The following is a 27,716-nucleotide window of genomic DNA, read 5'->3' as shown; positions in this document are numbered from 1 at the left end:
ATAACAATAAAAAAACAAAATCAATGTTCCCTAATCTTTGAAAGTATAATTATGATTATCACGGATAAACAATATAACAATGAATGACTTTCTTCATAATAAAACAAAGAATAACCATTAAAATATTATGTTAAATCGTTCAAGTAGTGGAATCAATTTAGTTAAAGATTAAACCCATTGTTTGATTATATTAACAATGTTAATATGTTTATCCGATAATAAAATATTCTTCATACTGAGTTCATAGTAATATGAATATTTAACTATTCAAAACGTCATTATGAAAACATATTTCATTAAAAAAAAAAGAGCGTTAAGATTTTATAAGATCTAAATAGCGCGTGCCGCGTTGTAGTATTAGTGTAATAGTAGGTAATACCTACTGTGGAATATTATAATAATATAATATATTAAACAAATTGTAATAACACAATTAATAACACAATATGCTACAATGCTACATAGTAACAATAAAAGTAACGTAATATCATAAAACTTAAGACGTAATAATTTACATATATAGTATTATGTTTTCTATTCATGAACATTTCAAAATCTAGTAAGTATATTATCTCCAGCGTAGGATTAATTTTATATTTGACAGAGCATGAACATTATGTTTGCGAAAATGTTTGCAATACTTATGCATTGTAAAAAGTGAATGCACTATTAATAATTAGGTATGTTCTTAATACCAAATTATACTAATTATATTTCTATTGTTTCTTTTTTTTTTTTAATATGTATTACATCTATAAACTATAATATACTTATGTGGAATTAATTTTCTGTCATATTTTACTATCCGTAATTCGTTGAAATAAACATGTTATAAACCCCTTTATTAAAGACTAGACAAGAATATTATTATTTTTTAATTTAATTTTTTCGTTTATTATTATCATAATATATTTTATAATGATCAACATGCAATATTTTAAATAAATAGTAGGTATGTATATTTTTAAAGTATTAAGTTAGTATTACGGTAGTAAAACGAATATTATAAATCTAGTGTTAAAATTAACATCTGTACCAACAAAGTATGAATAATGGATAACAAATGAGATTTATAATAACAGTTAATAAATGACGATCCATGAATATTACATTATTTATGCTCGATTAAATAGCCCTATATGTGTATGTATTTCATAATAAACTCGTATTTATAGACTGTAATCTATAACCCTTAATTATAAACGTACGTGAACAAAATACGTAAACATTTGTGATGTTGATGATTTTGAAATGTGTTTTAAAAATCGAATAATTTGGTTGAAAAGGAGGCATATTAATATTCATATATCGGTATATATTTGTACTTGCGGAATTCTATATGCACGTGATTTTAAATGTGTTCATTATCATATTATAGGTACATTGAATACAATTGACTGTAACAGCGTAAATATATATATTATAGGTATATAGGGTAAGTACACACTACACATAAATTGAGGTGTATAAGCATATTTTATTGGTTTTGAGACCTAAAATAATATTATATAGGTAACATTATTAATTTCTTTAGAAAAATATGAACTTTATCTATGAGTTTTTTAAAAGTTTATTTTGTCTCGTATTTTTTGTTTGTAATTTTATCGGGATAAGTTTTGTTTAACATTGACGGGTTGTATAACATATAAAATCCACTTATTTTTAAAGATAAATATTGGTATACGATGGTCCTTCAAATTTGTTTAATCACAAACAATGAAATCTAAAAATAATAAATAAGCGATTTTAAAAGAATATCGGAAAGTGGTGCTTGAAAATATGAATATATCTCGAAACATATTGTATAAAATTAAAATATTTATTTAAAATATGTTTTTATACATTTTAATTCACTAGATTTTTTTTAAAAACTAGTGAGATGTTTTAAAAAAGGATATTCTAAAACACGATAGTTCAGTAACATCTTCAAACTCATTCTAATGTAATTTTTTTATGAAAAAATAGCATAAATATTTTCTAACATTTAAAACGTATAGTTGGAAAATTACGGTGGCGATTTGGTTTTGTATATACAAATATCGAGTAGTGAAATCGCGTTTTCTTTTATACGGTGACATGGCGCCATATATTATATATATCATGATATACATAAATACCGCAGCCGGAGTGGCTCACTGGGGTGGAAAAAAGACCATATCCGACATTGTACTGCAGTGGCCTCAGACTGTACAAAATATTTACAAATGCGATAAAATACGACGAATTTCCCTTCTGGGTCTTGCAAGACCACACGCGGCTGAACGAAACTCGTAACTCTGCAGTCCACGACAACAAAACGATGATATAAATACAGTATAATCACGTTATGTCGTTGAACTCAAAAGAACAGAAAAAAGTTCGAAATATCAAGTTCTATCGTAATGGTAATAATTATTTCAAGGAGATTTCAATCGAGTTCGAGATTACGCGAAATATCTACTTACGTTATAATAAGAATTTACTGTAAAATACCTATATATTAAATTATATAACATAACCCTATATTAGCGTAAAATAAATATAATCATCGAATACCAGGATAAAGTCGACTGTAGGCTGCAGATGAGATCGATCGGCCGCTAATAACCATCGCATGATGTATTGATGTCCCGCGTCCGGATATCACGATCGAGGTTCGCGGTGGCGTCGTGTTTCCCACAGAATCCGACTGGCTCGTGTGCGGATCACACTGCGTTAGTGGTTGTTACCGGCTGCAGCACAAAATATATCCCGCATAATATTAATATTACTTTTCGTTAATCGTCGTTGACACGCGAAACTGATGATGATAATAATATTATAATAACTGCGGACGCACAAACACACACGCAGAGATGGAGAGAGAGAGAGAGAGAGAATGTCTGTCCGCAGACGAGACGCGAGTGCGTGGCTGAGGAAACGCGCGGCGACTGCGATTCGAGGCGGCGGCGACCGGCGCAGCGGTTGTCGTGATAAACGATAATAATAGTAATAATAATAATTCGAACGAGTGTGCTGTATGCGGCTCTCCAGCCGGCGTGAAAACTTACAAGGTCCACCCACGCACCACCCCGCCGGCGCGTCGTGGGGTAGGGAGACCCGACATATGTAGTACGCTGCACAACAATCCGTTCGGTTATTTTTTTTGTTATTCCTTTCCCGTTTTGGGAGGTTTTTTTTATAATATACTTTACGTAACGCGTGCGCCGCGGTCGATCGGTCAGCGACTCGCCGCGGACACACACTTCCGGGTGTAATAGTATAATATCGACTATACAATATTATGTATACGCGTGCGGGTCTCGCGGCGACGGCGGCGCCCGCGGCCCCGAAATCGAATAAAACACGTGTTGTTATTATTATAGGTATTATACATATATAATATTATACGATATAGTATAAAATGATATACCTACCTCTATAATATAATACGTATATAATAAATATATTATTATTATTATTATATTACGCTACAGCGCCGGTCGGATATAAACGCGGTGGCGGCGTGGGTGTGTGTATACGATATATTATTTTATTATACACGAATTTATATAATAATATGAACGGAAATCGAATACGCGCCGCACTATGACGACTCGCGTCCACGCCGTCGTCGATAAATAATATCATAACCGAATAGGAGGTGTTCCTACCTACACGCTGAGCTATGGTACTACGGATATACCGGGTTTACCGCAAACGGTTTCCGGCCAATTATGTCCATATATATTACCTATGTGATGTATTTAAAAGGTTTTTGGTTTTTTCTGCGTATATGTGATATACACGTCGTCGTGATACCTGCTATTGACTACGTTACTCGACCGCGATGATGTGGAAGTATCGATGTTGGTTAAGCACTTCAATAGTGTACACTGTACAGATAGATAGGTCCACCACCACAACGTTTGCATTTCTGTTTGTTAAAAAAAAACTGTCTAATCGGTGTGTGTGATCGCTATTCATTATAATACTAGATGTACATATTATATTTAATATATAGAGCGAATGAAATGTATAAGGAACACGTTTATTTATTGTACTTATTTCCATATTCTAAAACGCTAATCGATTTTCAGTTATAAATATTAATAGTTTAATATAGGTAGGTATGCCATTATACATGACGGACAAAATATTATGTATATGTTATATAGGTAGAAAAAAAACTGTATTAAAATATGCTCGTACATATTATATTATTACAAATATTACCCATACAATATACATTGTGTGGTTGTGTATTTTACGATTATCAGACCATCGCGATATTAAATGCAATTTTTTGTATCGTTTTTTTTCTACATATTATCTGCATTGCAGAATATAATATCTAAACGATATAATATGTTACATGTATCTGATCACCGTTTTATATTAGTGTTTAAAGTACTCGCGTATCGTCATTCGTTATATTATAATTGTATGTTTAGTAAATATATACCTATTGCAATACTTTTGCAAATTTATATATTTATGAATATAATATATATTATATCTCAGCGAATCTCGAAAATAATAATACTTAAATTTCAACGATAAATGTAAAATTTAATTACGTACATTTTTATTCAATCAAACTATTATATCATATGGGCTATAAAACCTTCATAACAAGTGAGTATTATGCAAACGATGGGTGTAAGCTCTATTCGCTGTAAACAGTAAACACGGATGTCTTGAAGACATTTAACCATGATCAAAAACACTTTTATATGGGTCAAAATAAAATTGCGTAATAAAAATAGTTAAGTATAACTCGTATACCTTTATATATATTAAGACTTTTTTTTTTTTTAATAGAAATGTTAGCTCTTATTATACAACGGTAATTTAATTAAATACATTATAATAGGAATGATAATAAAATACAGTACCTAGCTATAACATTTATATTGACACAGTAGGATCTTACAAATTGCAGCAGTTAATTTTTTTAGTGCCGTCTACTGCCTATAGCTAGGCTAGGTTAGGTACCTTTATATACCTTACAGCTACTTTTAACTTGGTTCTTTGGATAATGGTCACCCCTTAATAGCATGGTAATTTACCTCAGTCTCTTCTACAATCATTATAATAAAAAAGTTCGAGTAAGTTTCACTGTAGATATATACTATATTGTATTAAGCTGCAGACATTTATTTTAGTACGCTGAAGTTCAAAGTTATTACTTATTATACGTTGATTATATTAAATATAATATTCGATATATCGTGCAGATAACTTGGAATATATATCTTTTAAATATTTAAATATAATTTATAATTATTAGTTTTTTGTTGTTGAAAGAATGTATATCTGAACATTTAAATATACTGTTATTTATATCTTTAGTTTGATACGTAGTCTTCCGAGCCTGAAGCTATTAAATTCTATTATCGTATATGCCACTTTTAATTCTAAATAACAGTATGGTAACAAAACAACTGAGTTCAATTAAAAAAATAATAGTAATCTTATCAAATCGCTGTGAATTAATTTTCTACAGACTGATAAAATAATTTAGTAATAATTAAGGAATGAAAAAAATTAATTAAACGCGAAATACGATGCGTTTTGTTGCATGAAACTCTTGTAGCAATACTGTTTGCAAGTTGCCTCACTATACTATTATTATAATTAAAAGAAAACTCAAATCGATTTCTTTTCATTGTTATTAAAAAGTGAAAGAATTAGACATATAATTATACACAATTTACTCCAATGAATAAATTACATTTGATTATATTTCGATAAGTTTTTGAAAGTATAACCCATCGCAATGACATAAAAATGATATCAATTTTAAACACTACATTTCGTGAGTATATTTCAATATACTGTACCCACAATATGGAATGTGATTGTGACAAGAATGTAGTTACACACTCACACACACATACACACATATTATATATACATTATTATACACTTAAATAACTTGTGGTTCGTGGCGCTGCTGCAGTTACAAACTACCGCTGATAGTTTCGGATAATAATGTATTTCGTTATTAATTGCCCGGTAAAATATTAATTACGGCCATTTGCATAAACGGATAATCTATTTGAATTGCTTTTCTAATCGATACGCCGTAATAATAATGTAATGGCGCGAAAAGAATGCAGAGAAAAAATTAAATAAAGTAACGTGTCTATACTTACAGTTGCTGCCCTAATGCCTGAATATGTACTGTATACACAAACATAATATAATAATAATAATAATAATAATAATATAGTCGTATACAGTGTGTCCCAAAAGTCCCGTATCACCCTTAATATCTCCATGTAAAATCACTATATTTAAACGCGGTTTTTTTTACAGTACTAAGTATGAAAATTCTGATTGAATGGCATAAAATTCATTTATTTTTTTCTTTAAATTCAAAAATTTTCAAAAAAATTTTTTACGTATTTAAGAATTTAAAATTTTTAAGATAGCCATTTTGTTGAGCATATTTTTTAAAACAGTTCAAAAAAAAAAAATACTAAAATTAAATAAAAATTAACCAAGTTAGAGCAAGTTATGTTTTTGAATAATTGTAGTAAAAAAATAAATATTATTATTAGATATGAAATTAGATATTCATTATTGAAATGTGAAATAATAATATTTATTTTTTTACTACAGTTATTCAAAAACATAACTTGCTCTAACTTGGTTAATTTTTATTTAATTTTAGTATTTTTTTTTTTTTGAACTGTTTTAAAAAATATGCTCAACAAAATGGCTATCTTAAAAATTTTAAATTCTTAAATGCGTAAAAAATTTTTTTGAAAATTTTTGAATTTAAAGAAAAAAATAAATGAATTTTATGCCATTCAATCAGAATTTTCATACTTAGTACTGTAAAAAAAACCGCGTTTAAATATAGTGATTTTACATGGAGATATTAAGGGTGATACGGGACTTTTGGGACATACTGTATAGTGTATCGGTGTGCGTATTTTTAACATATAAATGTACCTATATTATATGTCGGTAACCAGTTTTCCGCGTGCGCGATAATATTATAATACATTAGCGCTCAACTGTCTGCGACTAACAGCTCCGAGTGTCAGACGGGTAAGACACGACACAATATAATAATGATAATAATAACAACAATCATATTGACTAGTGACTAATAAGTAATAAGACAAGTAATAACTAATAAGGCTGTGAAGATTTAAGTTAACGCAATATTTCTTATTGTATATAAATATATAATAAAGTTTGAATCGTATGTATATCGAAGTAGTGGACAGTACCTATCTACCTATGGGCTATAGTTGACTTTTTGACATTTTGGCTATTAGGTACATAAATGTGTGAATTATGTGTTATCGTAAATCGTTACCTGTAGAATTATTTCACATTGGCTTCATCAAACTAGAGGGAAAAAACAAAAAAAACATTTCAGATGATAACATCAATAAAATAAACTTTACAAAATTATGAAAATAAATTATATAAAATGAACAAACACATGTTCTACTTTTTTTGAAACTTAATAAGTATTATAGGTTGTAATTATTCTTTTCCTTTTTAGTTTTAAAAGATTTTTAAAAGGTTTTTAATTTTTCAGTATTTTAAATGGGTTTTAAAAGGTTTTATAGTGCCGTCATCACACCCTAATAATAATAAACCGCATTAGAATATGCCGCGCCTATATTACACGCATACAATATCATTTCGGGATTAGGTTTCTAAGACCGAAACTCGAGACGAAGATAAAAGACAGAGTTTTACAAAAAAAAAAAAACAATTTACGCGCCTCTGAAAACCACCTGTGAATTAAACGTCCGTCCTGGCCGTCCTGGCCGTCCAGCATATGTCCAGCGCCAGTATCCCGAGAACATTCTGTCGGCCGACGTGCCACGAACGAACGCGCGTTTTGCAAAGCCACCGAAATAATTAGTGCACAATTAACGTCATACCGATCGCGTAATAATTTAATACCTAATAATAACAATAATATGGTCCAGACACGCCATCCGCAGCGGACGTGGATACCTGCAAGTACAGTATACCATATACCATGTATAAATATATAATATAATAGTATGGACACACGCACAACTAATATACAGCAAACAGCAATACAATATATATAATACGATTCGTCGTGCGTTGACAACGTATAATTTGAACGGATTACGTTTTCGTTGCGGAGAATATAATCAAACATTATTCTGAGCGGAGCTGCTAGGAAAGTGGTGGCGGGTGATTGTATAATAGTAATCACCCGAAACATCAAACATGTCATGCAAAAACGCATCATAGCTGTTAGTAGCATTATAGTAGGTACCTATTTGGGGCGTGTTTCCGGAAAAGCACTTAATTTTTTTCAACCTAGTCATAATACAATATTGTCAGTAAAGTTTTTGAACCTAAAATATCTAACTGAATTTGGCATTAATTATTTTAACTCTTAAAACACTCAAAACATATACTTTTACAGTCTTACTGGCTACTGCGCGTGGTACGGACGACCGATTTCACAGATCATAACAATACGGCATCCCACTGCAGACACAATTAAACAATTCTTTTCAAAATGTAGTAATTCTGCAGAGCGTTTTTAAATAGGCAAGTAAATCGTAAATGGACGCATTTAAAACCATGACTACGCCACTAGACATACTTCTCTCAGGCTCTGAAATAGGAAATACCGCGATTATATAGCGAACTCATGTCCAACAAATAGTATGCGTAATACTATACTTACCTACTATATGTACAAATATATAACAAAATTGAAATTTAATAGGTAGTATTGTCCATGCACATTGAATGTTACCTTATACTTCTACATTTAATAATATAATATATTATTATATCTGTTAATAAAGTAAATAAGTTAACGTAGTAAGATTTTTTTCACCAGCTTCAGCTGCAATCACTGTCTTTTTATCGACGATCGACTAACACTTGTACTTTGCGGAACCCATATTCAGATTGACTATGTTTTATTCGATTTAAACAACTGTTTAATTTACATATTGCACTATTGCAGAAGTTTATTTTGGTAAAATTATACAAATAAAGTCGAAAAACCACCGACAGACATTTCAAATTATCGAGAGGACCAAAATACAATATGAATTTTCTTCTAATTATAGATGTTTTCTCAGGGGACCAAGCGTTTGGTACGATATGTGGAGTTTTTCGAATTATCGAGGTTTGAATTATCGGTTGATGACTGCAGTATACATATATTTAATTTTTGCTTTGTTCCAAAAAACCGATTTTGCCAATTCCACGCAGAATCGACAATAATAAATGATTGCTTATTTGAATGAAAATATCAAAATTGTAGACTTGCGTCGAGAATTGTGCTTTGTTAGTTATTAAAACATATAACTTGACACTGCTACAACGCATTGCCATCATAACTCATAAGCGTGATTCCGTAAAACAATGTAGATAAATACTAAATATATTATTATCTATATATAAGTTTAATGCATTTAGGTCTAGGATAAAAAGTAATAGGTAGAGAATAATATATAATATTATAGTTGTACAACATATCGTGATGCAAGCGTGTTAAAAACTTATTTGCAAACGAACGACTGTTGCAGCAGTTGTACGTATAATAATAGGAATATGGTTTAAACTTTAAACATATTTTATATCATATTATGATAAAAATGATTTAATAATGGCGTGTGACAAATTCACGTTGATATTAATAGGTTCGAATTATTTACATAATTGTCATCCGAAAACGATTTTATAATTCTCGAGTGTTTTATACACATGTACACAGCAATATTAAATAATAAATTGAATATATAATCCTCCTGACGTTCGTTCAATGACACTATATATATATATATGTTTTGAAATGAAATAATTGACACGAATCATTATTACTCAACTGTATACAATTTTAAGAATATCGTTTCAAGTGCACGCAATCGTATTTAGAGCAATATTCAGAGATTTTTAAACGTACATCATTGTGGTTGCACATTAACTTCGTGATTAATGATCTAGTACGCACTTGAACATTGCCTACATTAAATTATGTCTAGCAACACTTTATTATATCGCCTTTAAAAATTATTATTATTATTATTTTTGAGAGTGTGTTGTAAAATAATTCAGTTGTTTTAGGTTTAAATCTCACGCGCCTTAAAAATCAAGTTGAAATGTATGTCAATGACAAATTGTTTGATTTACAAATAATGGTCAGTTGTCTTATTCAGATTAGAATTAAATCAATGTACGTGTGTTTTCACATTTTTCCTATTACGAAACGATCGTAATAGCAATAATTCAAATCAAATAATATAGCTGTGTCTAGTATAATGTTATGAAATGAAAAAAATATGTTCAATATAAATTGTAGGATTTACCTCTACTTTTAAGTTGAAACGCCTTGACAGCAGAATAATGATTTGGGAGTAGCTGCACTTTGTCGATTATTATTATATACAATATAATATAATAAATGTAGTTAAAAATATAGGTACGTAATATAGGTAATTATATAGATTGTTGTCTGAGATTGTCCAACAGCGGGTTTAAGAACCCAAAAACTTTGATACGTCTTATCAATCGATCGAAACCCCGTTTATCAATACAATACTTGGCTACAACTCTAACGCATGTGATTATAATTTATAACAGACTTATATATTATATTATTATAGATACGATTGTAAAGCTAACACAACAACAAAAAAAATCGCGTAATTTTTGTCGCGCTCTCTCTGGATGCCTGTCAGTCACAGCCGGTATATATACCTACAACAATATGACGTATGTACTGCAGTGCGACGGTTATCGTTTATTAATTTTTTTCCTCGTCGATATTGCAGCTGCACGTGCACGCCCGTCTCGTCCGTGTCGAAGTGGGCTGCAGTGGATCTCGACTGCACCGGACGCAATGCAAGACGACAGACGAAGATGCGACGACGTCTTGCTGGAAGTCGCGTTAAAAAAACTTCGATGTTATATTATCATTATACCGAAGAGCCCAGAGAGTGGAGGGAAGAAAAAAATAGGAAATACCATCAACGTTTCAACTCGCGCGTGTAGGTATATAAAATATATACAGCCTCATTTTTTTTCCTCCATACGATCGCAACTCTGCTGTCGTACATAATAAAGAATTATATACACACTCGCGACACGCGTATTACACACACATACACCTATATAGATATACAGATAGAGAGAGAGAGAGAGAGAGAGAGAAGTAAACGACACGCATTACGAAAGAAACGATATAAAGTTTATGGAAATGTGTTTATCGGCGGCGGGATAGTTCATTACAGGTTCCGCCGCTACGGTCGTATGAAACCCCCGACGGTGGCTGCACTACGGTCTCTCTTGGCGACGGTGGAGATCGCTTTCGTATAATATAAATGTACCTATAGAGATATGTACTACGTTATGATGATGTCCAGACGAGAGGCTGTTGACGCGCGGCCGTCCAATTAAAAGGTCAACAATATGAGCGAAACATATTATTATTATTATTTTTTTTTTTTATAACGTTGATCGGCACTTGATTTATGTACAGCGACCGAGTTGTGCACGCTCGCGATTGCTCGGGTTATTTTACTCTGCATCTGCGACACAATAACAACCCTATTTTCTCGTCGACTTTGACCGATCCGCCGACCAGTTTTTTTTTTTTTGCCATCCCAGTAACGTAAGCCAGCATTATTACTACTATATACTTACTACTATTGTACTTAATACTACTACTTCTACTACTAGCATACTTATTACAATGCACCCACTACTATATGTACCTATATAATACAATTCATATCTGTATAGTATAATATTATATGTATTCAAGTGTTTATTGTAGGTACCTATATATTATATTAACTCATTTTTGTGCTTTTGTGCTTTCTCGATGAAATAATGAAAACTTTAATTTGTACTGGTAGAAATCAGTTATAATTTGTTATGTACAATTCAAATTTAAACGAGCAATAAAAAACTTAAAGAATTAATCATCAAAGATAAAAAAAATAAATATTAAAAACTATGATTTTTTTGATAAGCGGTGTACTATTCTAATGACTTTTAAGTCTTCAGTAGCGTTCGAATCAAATTTAAAAAATTTTCCTCCTAAAAAATACCGTCAATTTGAGTCTCGTGAAACATATCACTATGCACGTTATAATAACACGAAAAAAAGACGGCGACGATCGACGCGAGACCGGCAATTATGCGTTTTATTTTCGTTTTTATATATTATGACCGAAAGTTTTTTATTCGGGAGTTGTAGGTAACACGATACGGGAAACCGATTAACGACGTTTCAACAACGCTTCCTACATGGATGATGGATATACGTGCACTGTTAAATAAAAAAAATTAAAAACATGGTAATGAGTTGAGCTACTCGAATGTCGAACGGACGTACACTATGGAGAATAATATCATTGTTTCTGCGGTCGTTATTGTAACCAAAGAAGGACCCTTTAACCGGTACATAAAGCACAATATGGCGTTATGTTGCACTCGACCGCCCACGCTCAACGCGTGTTTAATAATATTTAAGGAAAAACTACACACTTACGTTTTTTTTTTCATCCACGAGGAATCTGTGACCGAACAATTATTTACTTACATTAAATATAAAACAAGAGACGCGATGAGATAATGAGGAAGTCGCGGCCGATGAACCGTACACACAGACGGATACCTGCTGTCCGAACGCCGAAATTATCTCAGAAAACATTATGTTCCTGGTTGAACACCAGGTAATTCGTTACTATTATATATATATATATAGCTTGTATATACCTACTATAATATACTATAATAACTATATACTTTAATGACTATATCTTATGATATGTATTATAATCGTTGAAGCGCTGTGACCACATTAAATTTGATTGAAACGATCAACGAGAAAATAATTGACACCCAGTATTATTATTGATACGCGTATTCCAGTTATGTAGATCAATTTTTTTCGAGTGTCTATAAATAAACTTTATAAATACAATTACTGTAATAGTAAACATTTTTTTATTTTACATTCCTCAGGACCTGTTGTGTTATTTATATTCTATATATAATATATATATATATAGGTAGGTTCACGGTACACGTAATTATAACATATACTTGGTTTAGTTATAACTAATTAGTTACCATCAACGTCACATTGTCACTATATGATTTCAACATATAATTCTAATGTTGTTCGATATTGAAAGCAATACTTATTTACATTCAAGAAATAAGAATAACAATACACATTTATTTAAAGAAATTTACGGTTTCTTAATCTAGAATTAATTTATTTAGAAATTTGAATCATATATTTTGCATGACGTGTATAATACCTTTACCGAATAACTGAATTATAGTAAGATGGTTTTTGTAGATGTACCTATCTTAATTTTTACTATAAATTGTATTCTATTAATTTATAGGTAATAATTATTACAACAAATCGGAAACACGTTTGTTGTTGTATTTTACGATCGCTTATGGTTATTACTTATAAGGTACATAATGTAATATATATTGGTATTCAATATTCATCGTATCCGAACATCGCCATAATAGATTAAGACACGAATACTACTTTCATTAACATTGGCATACTCGGGATTGTTTTTGAATGACAAATATTCGTAATTTTATACATAAATTACACGGGTTCGTGGTATGCTAATGCATGTATTTGAATGAACATAATCTATTATTATCGAGAACATTTTTAGATTCTATAAGTAGGTATACCTACGTAACTACGTAATTTACGATTTATGAATGTTAATTTGAAATTTTCTAAATCGCACTTGTAAAATGTAAATATACACTATATATGCATGTAATGAACTCGAATTGAAAGGTTAACAAATTTTATTCAAATTTTTTCGAGTTATTACCATTTTCCAATGTAAGTATTTGGATTCAAAATAGGTGGTTTTTTTGTTGTCATAATATTATAATATTGAACACATTTATAGTAGGTATATACTGTGTATACTATATGTAGTTATTTTTATACTACATATAGCCTTTAATTCGTAACGCCTTATGATTAAACACATTAAAATCACATATAATTTATATGCTTGCATTTTGCTATGAACATATAGGACATAGGTATCGTTTTTAATCTCAATTACAAAAAAAAATCCTAAGGACATTAACTAAAGCACGACTGCAGCCGTATCATCTATTCGGACACACAGGCGTAGGTACACGACCTAATTACGTAATGATGGCGTCTGAATGTAAAACGAATGGTAGAAATTGAACAAAATAGTTTTTATTTTTAGCTTTGGATTAAACGTGTATTTTTCGAGTGATTGATTTATAATGGTACTATTAAGTTGTTACGTTATACGACGTGACTTATTTTTTAGAAACATGTAAATAATATGTCATTATAATAATATCAACGAATGACAACTGTTTTATTTATATTTGCTATTCATCTAAATTTGTTCTCAGTATATTGTACATATATTATAAATACCTACTGTACATTTCACATTTGTAACCATTATATATTATTGTCATGAATCATGATATAGCAATCAAAAATTAAAATATTTTAGTAGGTAGGTATACAATACATTTTACAAACAGTGTTCATTTTTTAATAACATCTATAGGTATAATGGTAAATGGTTCATTATTTTAGACTATAGAATTAATTTTCGTATTGATTTTTGATCACAATTTATCGGATTAAATATGTACTTAGCGATACAAATAATATTTTTTATATATAATATTATATTCTACGAGAAAAGTGAAAAATATTTTTGGTAACTAAACTTCAATAGAAAATAGATAGGTACCTATATAAATAAGCAATATAAAAACAAGTGGGTAATAATAATATATTGATTATTGTAGATACTTCTAAAAGTATGATATAAAAACATTTTGTGAATAAATAAAGTTTTTATTTTTATTAGCTTCGTTTTTTAGGTATATTAACACTATTAAAATTAATAAGTTTTTTCTAAACACATATTCTGTGTATTCAATATTCATTAACTTCAGTGGCGTATTTAGGGGGAGGGGGATGGGAGTAAATTTCCCCGGGTGGCACTTTTTTGGGGGCAAACAATTTTTGTGGGTTCAAAGGAAATGTGACTAAAAATCAAAATGTTAGTGTAGTTTTTTTAATTGCCACTATGTAATGGTCATTAGTCAAGGGCTCATAAGTTCATGCATTTGCATATCAATCTTACTAAGTTGTATTTAATGCTTGATGACATAAAAAAACCATTACAAGAGAGGTTAAGTACCTATGTGAAATTTTATTTAGCATATTTTTGCATATTTAGAGGTTTTTACCCATTTGGCATATTTATGCATTTTTCTATTTTATTGGGCATTTTATTCATGATTTTGAAATTTCTATAATGATATAATGATATTATTATATTAACGAATATTTGTTTTTGTTAAAATACTATGAAAAAACCAATATTTTATGAAAAATACATTAATTTATATTTTTCACTGTATAAAATGTATGGAAATCAAAATATGAATGGATATTTCTTACAATTTCAAAAATTGTCTATGATTTCTTTTTTTTTAATTTGTGTATTTTTAGTGCATATTTTGCCAGTTGTTAGTGCATTAATGCATTCTTATTTAGGCATTTTTTAGGTCGTGAAATTGCGAGCCCTAGACTCATTACTTTTACCGAAACAATTATTAGGTATACAAGCAACACTCACAAATCCAACGCTATATATATATATATACAGTATATAGTACCTATACACGTGCCCGAGTAGATCGTTACTGACAAAAAACTAATGTTAAAATAACGTGAACCGCATCTCACGCGTAATACCAAAAAGCCCTCAATATAAAAAAAATTTGCAATGGAATTTTTTAATTTGCAATATTCTATTAAAAATGTTTTCAATAATTCGACGTTTCGCGTCTGATATAATAATGTGCCCATGAGTATAATATAATATAACGTATATTATTAAATGGCGCGGCGTTTACAGAAAGAAATAACAACAATAACGATATATTATTATACGGTACAAATTGTTCCAGACATAGTGATGAAAATTACATGCAATATAATGGTTCTTATAGCTCGTGCTACGGATTGTAATAATATTTTCCATCAAATCGATTCTAACCTGGTTTGTGTCCCATAATAATAGTCGAAGTCAGACTTCCATTCAAAAATAATATATATATTATATACATCATACATGTACGATATTAAAAACCGCTTTTGATTCTAGTGTGTATGTGTGTGTGTGTGTGTGTGTGTGTGTGTGTGTGTGTGTGTGTGTGTGTGTGTGTGTGTGTGTGTGTGTGTGTTGTGTTTACCTTGTGATTAACATTATACCGGCTACCGTACATGCATCCAATGCACACACTCGCGCGCGTATTTATAAAATATATATATTTATAAATTTAAATATACATAAAAAATAAATATGTATAGTACATACACACACACACACACACACACACACACACAAACACACGACACACACCTTAGGTATGGTGTGCATATGCAGCACAGCATCGCATCAAGCCACCAGTGTTATTGTTTTTACCTCCTTATTATAAATATATAAGGTACACATACAGAATATTTCTTTCCCTCTTTGTTTTTCTTTTTATATACCTTATACGTATTATATATATATACACTGCACCTAAATAGCGGCCCATAATTATCATCGACCTTGGGCTCCGTTGGGTGGTCTCTGCCGGACCGGTTGTTTCGCTTTTGCCTTCTGGGGTCCCCCGACCTCTCGACACAGAGCGGGCAGGCAAGCTGTGTATAGAGTTGTGTTCCTGTGTGTGTGTGAGTAAGTTGTGTGTGTGTTGTGTACGCCATACAGTGTATATTGTATAATATACATGTATACATAGAGGTATTAACACCAAACATCACATACGCGAGGACGCTTCGTTTGCACGTCGGATTCGGATTTTGTGGTGTGCGGATCATTTGCGCTCTTTTTGGCACGATCATCAATTGCGAAATTATTAATCGGTCGGGAAAAGCGTTTTTATTCTCGAAACCGCCGTGTGGTGTCCGTGTATATAACGATTGCAGGACATCCCATCCTGCTATGCCCCTGCAGGCGCAGTGGCAACGACAACAAACGAAAATAAAAACGTGCACCGCACCAATAATAACACGCCGCACCGGTTTGTTGGCTCATAAAACACACGAGCTAGTATTCCGATGATAACATGCAGCTCGTCAAACAATGCGTGTTAGTTACTCGGAATACAAATTACACTATGCGTGTAGACGCTGATGAGCCAGTCGGAAATTTTTTATACGTATTATAATACACATATACTTACGCGTATATACCTACGTGTATGTTGTGCCTGAGGAATCCGCTACATTGCGGGCAATCAGTGGGCTTGTGACGTCAGTGTTACGGTAGGTATAACATATACAAATATTATAGATACCTAGGTAGGTACATTGCAACGGGCAAAGACACGAGAGGAAAATCGGAAAAGACATTTATAGTTCATCGGCATCTCCTGGTACAGCAACTGGTGCGTTGACAAGATAGTGTTGTTCAAAATCATTAAACATTTTATAATTATAGGTTTTCAGAATATTCGCTCGCAGGCTATATGAGTTTAATTTTCACGTTTAATGTGCTATTCAAAAGTGGAATTTTCGTCGTGATTATTATAACGTAAGCATCTATAAAATAAAATATATTAAATACGTAATAGGTACCTATACTCGATTACTTGAAACGTTTATACGCGTTTAGCAGATGATCAATGGCTGGCTCACGGCGCGGCGTGTCAATAAAAATCAGATGATGGTATATTGACGATGCAATAAACTATGGAAAATTATATTTATAATCGTAATAAAATAATTGTATGGTGTGATTTTCTATCTGTGGTGATAAAAAAGTTCTTCCAGTGTAAAGTCTAAAGTCTATAACCAACTGCATTTCACTATACATAAAGTCAGCACATCTTTGCTAGGTGAAAGTTAATTTTGTGTATTTACTTTAATTTTAAAGCTACTAATAATAAATAGATGCGAAAATTATAGTCGTGATATATTATATATTATTACAATCTTGAAATGTTTTCTTATAAACTGTCAACAATAATACATAATAATTGTATCTACACAATTTGTTCATGTTTTAATAATAAATGTTATGTACTTATATAGAAATAAGTGATGAGTTCAAACTTAAGCATCTGTCGGTTTTAGATCTGAAGAACCATTACGTTCGAACTACAAATATCTAAACATCTTCTTACGAACAATTAGCTAGTAAACAACAATTCAACGACATATTATCTCTTTCCGATAAGTCTCTCATTAAAAATAAATGAACTGCTCTTTCATCTCTGCGTAATCATTACGAATTTATTGAAGTCGGTAGGTATATAAATATTATAATTTATCTTGTAAGAATTATGTACACAGTAATAACCATAGTTGGTTATTAACCATAGTTGAAGTATAGTGTTTAGTTAAATAAAAATATATTTATATTTCTTCGAAGATTAAGTCCGATGACACTTGATGTTCGTAGTTGTTCATATTAATTATAAATTATTACGAGTGATCTTGATTCTTAAAGAGTTTAAGATAACGTTATAACGATTGCAGTAAAAAAAAAAGTAAAATAGTTCATCACTTTTCAAATATTTACGAGTTCGAAAAAAACTGTTTTTAATATCGTAGGTAGGACTTAAGAGTTTCATGACGTATAAATAAAAAAAATTTATTTTTGAGAAATGTTTTGTTGTAAAATAAATTTTTAATCAGATGACGTATAATATGTATATGTGTATATTATAATAATCTAACAATAAGATTTACTCGTTGAACGCATTTTACTCCTGCCAAAAAAATGTCCATCCTGCCCATTGTAAGAACATAATAGAAATATATTATTAAAATATTATTAGAGGGTATATATAATATGGCATATAAAACAGCTTCCGGGGTTGAAGGTAAAAACAATAAGAGATATAACGCGAGAACACGACGTGTGACGCGATAGTATATTAATATATTATTATTTTCTTTCGTCTTAACCCAAACGCCGCACAAAAAGAAGGAAATGCGATATTATTATGGTTCAGTGATTCTGTCATATTGCAATTATATGCACATAAATAAATAATATATATTCTACGCGTAACAGCGTGTGGTATACCACTTTCCAGGTACAAAATAATATTGTATACAACACAAATGCTTCTCTCTGCGGCTGCAGTCGACCGTCCCCTGCAAACGACCACTATACGAATGAACGCAATTACCAATAATACCATATTATATATTATTATAGGTACCTCTTATATATGTGTATAGGTACGGCCGCGTAGTTCGGTGAAAACTTCTAAAAAGCCAATAACGATCGAACGTGCGAACCAGTGGACACCGCCGCGACGGTCGACAATAGAAAGCAACACGAGCACATGAGGTGAATGTTTTTTCTTCTTTTTCAAATGACCACCGGTGAAAGTTTTCTCAAATATATATATATATATATATTGGATATAATATTATTATGTGTGCGGCGGCGAATGGGACACTTTTATTACGGCGGCCGATTATTATTCCATACACGCGTTATCTCACGTATTGGGTTGCGCGCGCGGTTCGACTACGACTGCCGCTGCAGCGATAGAATAGAACGATAGAAATAATAATATTAAAAAACATCGACACCGTCGAAAAACCGAAATTATATTATAACACGACGAAATACCTGTATATCGTAACCACCAGTGACAAGACGTTAACGCAGTTACGAATAAAAATATAAAATAATGCGGTTAATACCGTTAATACAATGTAACGTCGGGGGAGGAGGAAGAGAAGGAAAATAAAACATCGACTAAATAAAACCCGTTTTTTCGATCTGTTCTATTTCAATATCACTATAATATATTATAGGTGCCTACTACTATTATAATACTCGTGCATATACCTACATATATTATATATAGTATTTCTGTTTAATTAGCCGGTGTATTAATAATTGTTGTCCGCCGTATATTAAATAATCCCTGGCCGGCTGCCGTCTGTAATAATAATAATAATAATAATAATAATAATAATTGCTTTCGGTGGCTGAATTATGTGGCTACCTGAAGTTACGCCCGGTATAGACGGTAGTCCCGAAAGGTGGAGCGTACCTATATACCTATATACCGGCCCCGGGGGGAGATGCTCTCCAAGACGTGTTTCTCCGCGGTCGATAGTACACACGAGCCGACGGCCGGCGAGCGGATTAACGTGCGTAGTATAATAATAATATATAATAATATTATATTATCATGTTGTATACACATTGCCAGAATATATGAACCAGAAGATTTATCTTCGATTCGGGTAGTGCGTTAAACCGCGAAGTATAATGTTTGGTGCGGCAGGCAGGCAGGTACCTCGCGCACAAGACACACGGAAAACGAATTTGTTTTTCGTACAAAACACTCTGGAATCGGACGGGCGAAAGGTGAAAAAAAAATAACCCGCAGATCCCCAACCGCTTGTATTATTATAGAAACGTCGACTCATGCAGGTTTCTGACAAAGTGTTTTTTCAACAAATTGTATTGCGATGGTGTACGTACCTTATATAATAATATAATAATCGTAAAATACTATACAGGATGATTCACCGAGCATATTCACCCACTTTTTCTCTTTCGAGATAATGCAGCGGTTATTCAAATTCTGATTTTCAAAATTCTTAAATATACCTACTTAAATACCATATTTTCAAACCTGAGATTTTTCGTACTGCTTAATTTTTCGTGGATCATTATTCTGAAAATTATGGTGTATTAAAATTCAGATTCGAACGAGTATAGTTGTTGAGTTATTAAACTTAAAAAATCACAATAAACAAGGGGGATTCTTATTTTGAAATACATAAGTTTGTATAGAACACTCCTCAAGTATAGTGCAATAAAATCTCAAGAATCTGAATAAATTCATTATTCCATTAAAAAAATGGGGTATAAGCATATATGCTCGGTGAATCACCCTGTACATTATATTAAGTATGGTATATTATTATTTGTATGAGATCAACTGATGCTCGTGTGCTATATAGTGCGCTTTTTCTCGAGCTCCGCGCGCGTCTGTGTTGTGTGCACTGCACATATTATTATTATTATTAACGTTGCTGGAAATATTATAATATTGACGACCGCGAACGGCCAACGCGCATTCCGTTACGGCCGACAACGTTGCACACACCTTATAAGAGCCGCATGTTGCAATGCGCGTATACAGAAATCAAAATTTTACATCGATATATGCCCCCCAAGTGTCTATATCATATTATACTAATATAAGTATATTATATTATATCGTACTATAATTGTATATTGACATTTGACGCCCAAAAGGGCAATAAATAATGTACAATATATAAGAGTTCGAAAAACCTATGTGCTATGATCGTCAAGACGCATCGTTCATCGTGAAATTGCATCATTATTAATTATCATCAGTGGGTAGAGTCTATACCCAGTAGACTACCTCTATATGGAATAAAAATAAATACACCGTCCGCGTGCAATGCATACTGCATATATACATGGATATATGGTTAGGCGGGAAATATAATGCGTTGGACGAGTTTGAACGAAAATTACCGTGGGACGTGTGGTAGCTGCTGTGATAGATGCATAGATTATAGATATCTATCGGCGGGGGCGTCGATTTGAATCCGTATTAATTTTGGATTTAATAGCTGTGACTCCAGTATAAGTACTCTGCATCATAGTACCTCATCTATATTATATAGTGCGTACACCGTAAAAAGCGTTCGCTTTCCGACAGAAATCGGATCGTCGTGCGGTGCTCGAGAATGAAAATAATATAATATGTTATAAACGTATTATAATATAAAATTCTATCTGTGTGTTGGATACATATAGCTTTCGCCATTCAGTATAATATTAAACGCGCTGCTGCAGGTGGCAGTAAAAACGTTCGTGTACAGGTACGTTCCCCGAGAATCGACGTCGTCCATTGTCCCGTGTCCGATCATTAGTGGTCACGGCACAACGGTGTATAATAATATTATGTACCTAGTTATATATTATTATGTTCATATATGTATGATATCAGAAACTCAGAACTCAGAAGGTACAAGTCTTCAATAATTCGGTATAAAACCTATACAGGAAACTCGTTACGTGTTTTAGTGTTTATATGGTATAATATTATATACCTAGGTATTCGATCGATCGATTACGGTTGTAGCATATAATAATGGCAGCAGCGCGTTCCGTTTAAATACATAGTCCAAGAATAACGTCATTTTTTAAGTTTTAATTCTGCCACACACACACCAGCTAAGTACCACATACAATCGCGCGCGTTTCGCGGAAATACGAAACGTGCGTGAGTACCTATGCTGTCCTCGCACCTACATAGTACGGACAAATGGACAATCGATGTAATACGCAGGGGAAGTTCAATTCGGCGAATGTATTTTTTTTTTGTCCCTGTCTTGTATATAATAATAATATATAGCGTTATTACTTTAGGTAATCTGTCAAACAAAAACGGGCCGTGTTTTACGTATTTTTTACGCAGCCATCCAGCGTATAATGTCGTCGTAGTCTAACCTAACCGTGTTTCCGACTAATCCAGAAGCTACTTATTTTTTTTCTACTACGCGCCCGTCGACCGATCACAGAAACCTACATACGTGTAGTTACACACTTACACCGGTACACGAGACGTGATAACGACAAAAACGACGAGAAGAAGAAGAAGAAGAAAAAGGAGTCGGTGGACCGTGCGATAGACGGGGAAAAAAAACCGTCTCGGCCGTTGTAGTCGTCTTGCGTGGCAATAGATAATGTTATTTAGGTAGGTATATAAATCAAATTATAATATCGTCTCCAGTTACAGGGTCGACGTGTAATAATAATAATAATAATAATATCTTCTCGCCGCCGAGACGCATCGCTGGAGTTGTGGGAGGGACACATACGCGCGTACATCACGCTCGACACCACCGAGGGGTAGGTCACTATATATACTACATTAAAGTACATATATAAGACGTATATAATAATGGAAATCGGTTATTTTCGTTGTCCGCGGCCGCGCCGTCACAAGCCGGTCGTGCAGTCGTCGTCGCCGGTCGGGCTAATGACGACGACGCGGTCGTTACCAGCGGTGTTATTATATACCTAGGTATATATAGTGTTCGCGCCGGGCGACGTGTGATCTATAGCGCGCGGGGTGTATACGCGCGCGGAGATCGATCTTTGACCGACCGTATCCGCCGACGTGCACACCGTATTATATATTGTGTTATAGGTACACGTTATTGAGTAGGTATGTACACTGTACAACAGTCTGGTTGCACCACCGCGATGCGGTTATCGACGCGATTATACCTCGCCGCAAACGCTTAATACGATATTATATATTATATACATAGGGTAATATACACTATACAGCATGTACATTGTACATTGCAGGCACACAACAGCCGTCAGTGCCGATCGTGATTCGTGGCTTACATGTTATTATTATTATTATTATTATTATTATTATGAAGGTAGGTACCTGCGCACGGTCGTAATAACGTAAAGTAATACCGCCCCCATAAGTGGAGATGTGCAGTCGTCTATAAACAAATAACGGATTTGACTTTTGAAAAAATGGGATTTTTCATATTCCCTTTTCTTTTCTTTTCTTTTTTTTTATTAAATATCTGCTTTTGTGGTTACTATCTTTTGTCTTTTTTATTTTATACCTACACATAATATTACTCTGATCTATTATGATGATGGAAAAATTATTTATACCTGATGTGATAAATACCAAAAAGCTACTTTTGAATAATATTATAACGAACCATAGGCACCGAGTAAGCTCTTTTTCAGGGCTCGAGCACTCATGCAATTTGTTTCCACAGCGTAGCGCACTAGCGCATCTGCCTTGCATTTATATATTTTTAAAATTGAACATTTTCTTTATACTATACAGTTAAATTAAATATATTATATTATTGAAGTAATAAGTATATATAGAAAAGTAAACACCACTATGTACATTTAATTACTTGAATTACTTATATTATTGCGTTCATAAATTTATAATGACTTTAGATTAATTATTTACGTGACTAACGTTATCTTGGGACTGTATTGTTCCTTCAATACATACAAAAATATAAAACTTATAAGTTCTATAGACTTCATTAAATTCTACGTTCAACCATTTTAAATGGGTACCTGTTAAATTATGAGCATTGCATATTAACTACATTAAACCTAACAACATTTCTTGAGATAATATTATAAATTAGATATCTTGGGTAAATTAGGTATTAGCTTTACACAAAAACTCAAAAAATGAACAAATATGCTCTAAATAAAATATCCCGAAGACGCTAAAAATAAGCAAGAAAAAATTGTAATTGTTGAAGTATTTATCACATAAATCAATGAATGCATTTGGAATGCATTGGTTTAGAGCAACTAAAAAAATATATAATAAAAAATGCACTTTGCATTGAAATCCGGGTCCTAATAATGGAATATTGAATGTATATATTATTAAAAATTCAATGATTATAAATTACTTATTATATGCAGTGTAAAGTGGTTTATGATTCTATACGAAACTGTTATATCTCAAGTTACATATTATGTATATAGTAAATACCCAACTAAATTCACTTAATATATTAATATTCAATATCTACATGCGTATACCTTTATTCCTTAGATAGGTTGTAATATATTATGATATTACTATACTATATAGCAATATATGGCGTTGGAAAAACTAAATTACCAAACTACCTACTGTGGACTATACCTAAGAGCTAAGACGTAACATAATATGAGCGGTAATTTGGTGGATATTATAATTTATATTGCATTTTTTTTAATGCATTTCTAGTCGTTTTTTGCTGATGTTGATGTTAAAATGTTTTTTTTATAAAATAATTAACCGTCTTCACTTTTCTTTGAGAGCTCCTGCTCTCGTACTACATTATACTGCACCCTCTGATGCTGCAATGCGGTACAATGCGACGGGAAACAAAGATTCGATAACCTCCGAGTTATAATCGTATAATATGGGTATACCTCTATATATAAATAGTATATAATATGTGTATACATATTACGTATAATATATAGTACGTAGGTTGACGACAACGCCGCCGCGGTCGTATAAGTCGTTTTGCGGTTTTTTCTTTATTTTATTATTATATATAAATACATATATTTTTCCCTTCAGGGGGGCGTGGCGCGTTTGGAATAAAATCTTGGTTTATTTTCCAACCTGCTACATTCGAATTCCACCGGACCGGGTCATCGCGTTATGGGCCCACCTGTCCACCTGTTAAAAGGTGTACACACACTCGCACACACACACACACACACACACACACACACACACACACACACACACTCATATGGTAGGTACGTGAACATGCGCGGTCCAAGAGACATTCGATATGTTCGTCGAGTGGTACCACGCAGCAGCCAGCCACCTCGGCGATTCAGAGATGTTGTTACTGCACCGCGATAACGTTGCGGCTCTCGTAATACACTCTTGTCGGGGAAAAAAATCTCCAAACGCGATAATCATAGTAATAATAATAATAATAATGTTATGATATCAAATTGGCCTGGACACGGGTCCGTATATTATATGACGCAACGTGGACAGGAAGCGTCAATCCGCATTCTTAAAATCGGATGTACATATTTATTCGGCGTATATACGTATAATTGTAACCACTATATATATCGTCGTCCACCACAGTTTTACATCTCCGTCCGCCTCAATTTGTTATTTTTTTTCTTTATACATCTATCTCCTCGGCGTTAAATACGCGTTTATCTATACAGACTATATATACACCACGACCACTCCGGTATTGTAGTTAAATTATTATAGTGAGTACTATATTGACTATACACGATTATTATTTGGCGTCTATATTACCTATAGTTGACGAGTATATTATGCGCCACCGCCTTTGAGATTGACCTTTTTTTTTTTTTATCAAACCAATTTTTGGTTCTCGCGGTGAAAGACTCCAAACCGTTTCTTGAAAATGAATGAACGCAATTATTTAGAATTCATTAATCGTTTTGGAATGCATACGTGCAATACAAAGGATGCCGCCGAGAATTGTTTTGCCCACAGACATCAACGAAAAAAATTTGATCATCGATCAACTGACAAGTACAAAATAGGTTTAAAAAAAAAGAGCCAAATCACCGTTTGTATTTTATTTTTTTTTTAAATTTTGTATGTAAACATTTAGTTGTCCAGTAGTAAGTGCTTCTTTGTCGTAGAGAGGTAAGTATTTTTATTTTATTTTTGCTACTCTAAACGGTAGGTAGGTATTCAAATAACACTACGTCACACATAAATAATGTATTTTGACGGGGTCGTGCGTGTTACGCAATTACATTGACGAATATAATTAAGTTTGATTTTTTTTTTTTTAATCGAAAATGGGCAATTCAAATTTAAGTTTTTTTATGTAATCAAATTTAAAAGACTTCTTGTTTGACACACGTGCAGTAATTCGAAAGTGTAACAACATTAAGCGCCAATGTTGCGCACTGGTGCAAAGTAGTGCACATGTACATAGATTTAAATGTGTATAACAAATAATTAAGTCTACAGTAAAAAGGAAAAACGTACACAGACTTTAGTTATAAATAATTAGGTTATGTAGGTGTTATTACAGTTAGTAGTTTTAGTATGAATCAACAGGTTTACTAGACTCACAATACAATATTATTATACATATTATGCATTTGGTTGATATAACGATAAACAAGAGCGGGTATAAAAAAGCGGGTGTATTAAAATTGCAGATAAATTTGACTTTAATGTCAAGTATTATTATGTTACCGGGTTATAAAACCTTTAAATGGACTGCATATTTATTGGTTTGCTCGTAATCTTTAGCTTAGTGTCCTGGTGCTTCGTCAGATTATAATACCTACCTTATACTATTGAAGCTATTTTATTTGTTTATGAGATTATTTAGAAAACACAGTTTGCGTTCACGGTCAAATAATTATTCTAATAGTGCCTTTAAGCGTTTGGCTTGCCAATCGATTATAATATACTATGGTTAAATTATAAATAAAGGTACTACTTACATTTATGCAGTAGTTAGCTTGAGTCTTGGCATTAGTTTCATAACCAGCACATTGCACAATTTGTTTTTAAAATGTATTATTGCACTTCAATGATACTATTAAAAAAAAATATTTTAAATTAAAGCACTCGATCTGCGATTTTTAAATACCTCGTATTTAAATTGTTTATGTACAATAATGACACAGAGACACAATCGACCGTGACAGACGAACACCGCCGGTGCGTGTGGAAGACTCAGCTCCACCATCAGACGCACATGCCACCATGAGTACATAATACTATAGTTGTCGAAGTAACAACCTTCGCGCCATCTGACGGATAAAAATAATTGAGATTTGAGAATATTCTTTTTTGGCAAAAATCATCAATCGTATGGACACTTCAAATGTGTTAGTTTTTTTTAACCTGTGACTTATACAATAAAATTGTGTTTAAAGTTTAGAAAAAGTTAATAAAATAAAAAAAAATTTCATTATTTTTACAAATTATTATTAATAAAAGTACATACTACCTAAAAATATAAATATTATAATATTAATAATCATACAGTTCTCTTAAAATAGCCTAATTCATAAGACGCCAAAATATAATATGCGTATTAAATATATTAGTATTCGTAATCGCTAACTTAA

The 27,716-nt window shown here is 32.2% G+C and overlaps 1 protein-coding gene across 5 annotated transcripts in view; it reads right to left on the bottom strand.

Moving 5' to 3' along the window:
- Window positions 1–27,310, bottom strand: part of LOC132938646 (uncharacterized) — a 50,853-nt gene extending 23,543 nt beyond the window's left edge. For 2 of the 5 annotated variants that reach the window (XR_009663925.1, XM_061005592.1), the window contains exon 1: window positions 27,084–27,310. Coding sequence is in view for 1 of the 5 variants with exons in the window: in XM_061005592.1 (XP_060861575.1) it covers window positions 27,084–27,085 (2 nt within the window). In the remaining 4 variants the exon portion in view is untranslated. Of the gene's footprint in view, window positions 1–2,535; window positions 2,921–7,297; window positions 7,330–27,083 lie in introns of those variants that run through there. The other 3 variants (XM_061005595.1, XM_061005594.1, XM_061005593.1) reach the window with 3 other exon arrangements.
- Window positions 27,311–27,716: the final 406 nt, after the last annotated feature.

The sequence above is a fragment of the Metopolophium dirhodum genome, chromosome 2 (genome assembly GCF_019925205.1).
Source record: "Metopolophium dirhodum isolate CAU chromosome 2, ASM1992520v1, whole genome shotgun sequence".
NCBI classification, from domain to species: domain Eukaryota; kingdom Metazoa; phylum Arthropoda; class Insecta; order Hemiptera; family Aphididae; genus Metopolophium; species Metopolophium dirhodum.
The sequence above is the reverse complement of the archived record's forward strand: the minus strand, read 5'-3'. Positions and strand labels throughout refer to the sequence as shown.